General features: G+C 32.0%; 1 protein-coding gene across 1 annotated transcript; it reads left to right on the forward strand.

Annotated features, from left to right (window-relative positions):
* Positions 1-2,497: 2,497 nt before the first annotated feature.
* LOC140812492 (flowering-promoting factor 1-like protein 3) lies at positions 2,498-3,075 on the forward strand. The gene has a single exon (XM_073170768.1). The coding sequence runs from the start codon at positions 2,643-2,645 to the stop codon at positions 2,961-2,963; it is 321 nt and encodes a 106-aa protein (XP_073026869.1). The 5' UTR covers positions 2,498-2,642; the 3' UTR covers positions 2,964-3,075.
* The last annotated feature ends 427 nt before the right edge of the window (positions 3,076-3,502 follow it).

Genomic DNA, 3,502 nt, shown 5'->3' on the forward strand with positions numbered 1-3,502 from the left:
ATACGTGTGTATTCTTCATTTACACGTCAACTATTCCAATGGATTCGCCAACTATTCTATTGTGTTTGTATAGGTGGTCCTGCTCCTAATATCCCCATACGTACATGTACACACACCTATACATACGGATTTGGATCATATACTGTATTGAAAATACAATACTTGATGTTGTAAACTTTTTATACGAGATGATCACATGATAATCTCGATTATGATCATCTCGGTTAATCTGACAACTTTTTAAATTTATCTCATATAGTGTGATGTCCAGTATATATATATATATATATATATATATATATATATATATATATATATATATATATATATATATAAATAATTTGAAATCGGCATAAATTAAAATTTGAATTTATACTAATTATTAAGTTATAAGAATGACTCGAATTACAACCCAAATATTTCCCTAGCTAGGTACCATTCATGAACTTAATTAATTTACAGGTGAAGACGGTTAGATATTATGTGTTATAACAATAATTGTTATTATCATTATGTGATTGGGATGATTTGACGGGATGCGGTGGGTCCGAACCCAAAATCTTTGTCTTGACAAGAACAATGTTGGGCATCGGTCGGGTCAGGCCCGGTCACAGGACCATTGCTTCACGAGGCACTCTAGAAAAATTTTCTATTATTTGGGAAATTTGCATCCGATGAACCCTACAATACCTGCCATCACACTTCACATGTTTCGGGATAAAATCAAAAGCCAAGAATCTTGCGAGCAACCCCATATGTTTTCTAACTTTTGATATTTTTGTATTGTACGTGTCTATGCAATCGAAAAACTTAAATGAACAAGTTTTTATACTACATTTAAAGTAATTCTAACGACCACAATGTCATTAGATCATGTAAATCTTTAATATTTTGGCGAAAACTCAATAGTTTATGATTCATATGACAATGTTTCAACACATCATTGGAGAGAAACGCTCGTGATGTCGTAGAATAGAAAATTCATCTTCGATGAATCAAAAATGTAACAGTTGATTTTTTGTTAATTAAAATTCGAAAGATTATATATAACTCATTCTAAATTAATTGATCGGTCGATCGATCTATCCCTTGTAGAGCTGAATGTGACCATATATAATGATCAAAATTCACCATGAGGCAATCCCTTTTCTTCGGTCCTACCGATTTACCAATTCTTGAACTTGTACGTATTTGCCAATTCAATCTATTGTCTGAATCGAGCTATCTGGCCACGACACCATGTTTGGGTGTTACACCAACATCTATGTATATATATATATATATATATATATATATATATATATATATATATATATATATATATATATATATATATATATATATATATGTTGTGTGTGTGTGTGTGGGTGTGTTAATAAATAAAATATACTAGACATGTTGCTTCGCCGGACCTCACTAGAGTTTTGAGATACATACACTCAACATGAAGTAAGATAGTCGACAATCCCAAAACAAAGTTTTTAATTAGATTTCGTATTTAAGTTTTTCTGATTATCGACCATATCCTAATCAATTAATGTAATTGCTTCCCAAATCCGAGTCTTAAAATCATACTGATTATTGACTGGAAAAATTATATTTTTGGTCATGAACTTGTATGTTTTTTTTACATTTTTAATCATATGACATGACACCAAAAAATTTATATGTGTCACCAAAATTGCTGACGTAAATTCGTGCATTGTTGGCGTGTCCACGCTCCAACGAAATCTTTGGATCACAAACGTCAGCTGTTACGATCCTTAAGATATCCAATATTCTCAGATAAATTCTTGCACCGTAGACATTGTCTTTTTCTCTTGGCCTTTCTTTTAATATTGGAAATTTCCGACGAGGGTTTTCGAGTATTTTGAAAGATTCCTTCATCCTAATGGAGGGGCTCAATTTAAAAAGAATCGAATAAAGATGTCGGATTCTTCTCAATCCGATCACGATGTTGCTTCTTCCCAACAATTCTAGAGTAGTATAGAAGTGCTACCAGAAGTTCAAGAATTTTAATTGAAGTACTAAATTTATTTTACAGTGAAAACTTCTATTTAATTTGTTAAATAATAATCATACTATAAATTTTTTTATTACAACTCTTTCCATTTGGTTCGAATATATTAACTAGGCGAAACTTATCAGATTAATACTAAAAAAAATATTGCACAAATCGGAACAATCATTAATTCGAACCACACATTGAATTATTTTACTTGAAAGTTCGACCAATCTTTATTGAAGACATATTTGAACTATCCCACGGGTGATGCATCTTGACCTTGCCCATACCCTTTTCATGTGGGCCCGATCTATCCACAACTACAACCCGGCCCTCAACGTGCCAAATAGTCTCTCCATTCCTACCTAGCTATAATCAAGGAGGTGTAGAAGACGAGAAATAAATAAATAATATATATATATATATATATATGTATATATTAGATTTTAGCCGCCCTCTAATTTTTTTAGAAATTTAATTTAATTTTTGTTATATGTAATTTATTTCACTAATACTTGGTATTTGGCGCCATTCACCATGACAAAGTTGCTAGGTAGCTAGCATCTCCGATCCTATATAAACTCATGCACCCCATATCTTGAAATCCCATCTCCAAAAAGCCAAGAAAACATAACCAATGTCTGGTGTGTGGGTTTTCAAGAATGGTGTGGTCCGACTAGTCGAAAACTTCGGAGACTGCCCTCGCGGGAAAACCCTAGTTCATGTCCCCTCCGAAGAGGTCATTACGTCATACGGAGTCTTGGAAAGAAAACTGTTGTCACTCGGTTGGGAGAGGTACCACGGCGATCCGGAGTTGCTCCAGTTCCATAAAAGATCCACGATTCACCTCATATCACTCCCAAAGGACTTCAACAAGTTCAAATCTATGCATATGTACGATATTGTTGTCAAGAACCGCAACGAGTTCGAAGTTAGAGACGTGCTACAATCGCAGTGAGTTTGAATTTAGCTAGAGTTTAAGTGTAATAATACTGCGAAATTTCCGATTAAACTTTGTTCCAAGTTGACTGAAGGTGAAGTTTGCTGCATATATATATATATATATATATATATATATATATATATATATATATATATATATATATATATGTATTGATGTATTGTGAATTATATATTAATGTATTTCATCTAGCCAGACGTTTTGGGATGGATAGTATATATACGGCAGTGCGTAGCCAGCAAGATATTTTACTTTTCTTCTTTTTTTTCCTGTCTTTTTGTTTTTTTTCTTTCCGCTTAGCACTTTTCGAAATAATTAATACAGGATCGGATGAGGGTGTCCAAAAAAAAAATAAAATATCATATACTTGAATTTTATTTTTTATGAAATAGAAAATAAATTTCAGCGTAAAATTTGTATAATAGATCAAAACTAATTGATTGATAAAAAAAATAGTTTATGAAATCTAATTAATTTTTTTTTTGTCTCATTGTGATACTCTCAACTTCGTTGATGAACTCGATTTTTTTGTACTA

Source organism: Primulina eburnea, chromosome 14 (assembly GCF_022965805.1).
Source record: "Primulina eburnea isolate SZY01 chromosome 14, ASM2296580v1, whole genome shotgun sequence".
In the NCBI taxonomy this organism is placed as follows: Eukaryota; Viridiplantae; Streptophyta; class Magnoliopsida; order Lamiales; family Gesneriaceae; genus Primulina; species Primulina eburnea.

Coding starts and splice junctions, on each gene's coding strand:
- LOC140812492 (XM_073170768.1), top strand. CDS start 2,643: ATGTCTGGTGTGTGGGTTTTCAAGAATGGTGTGGTCCGACTAGTCGAA.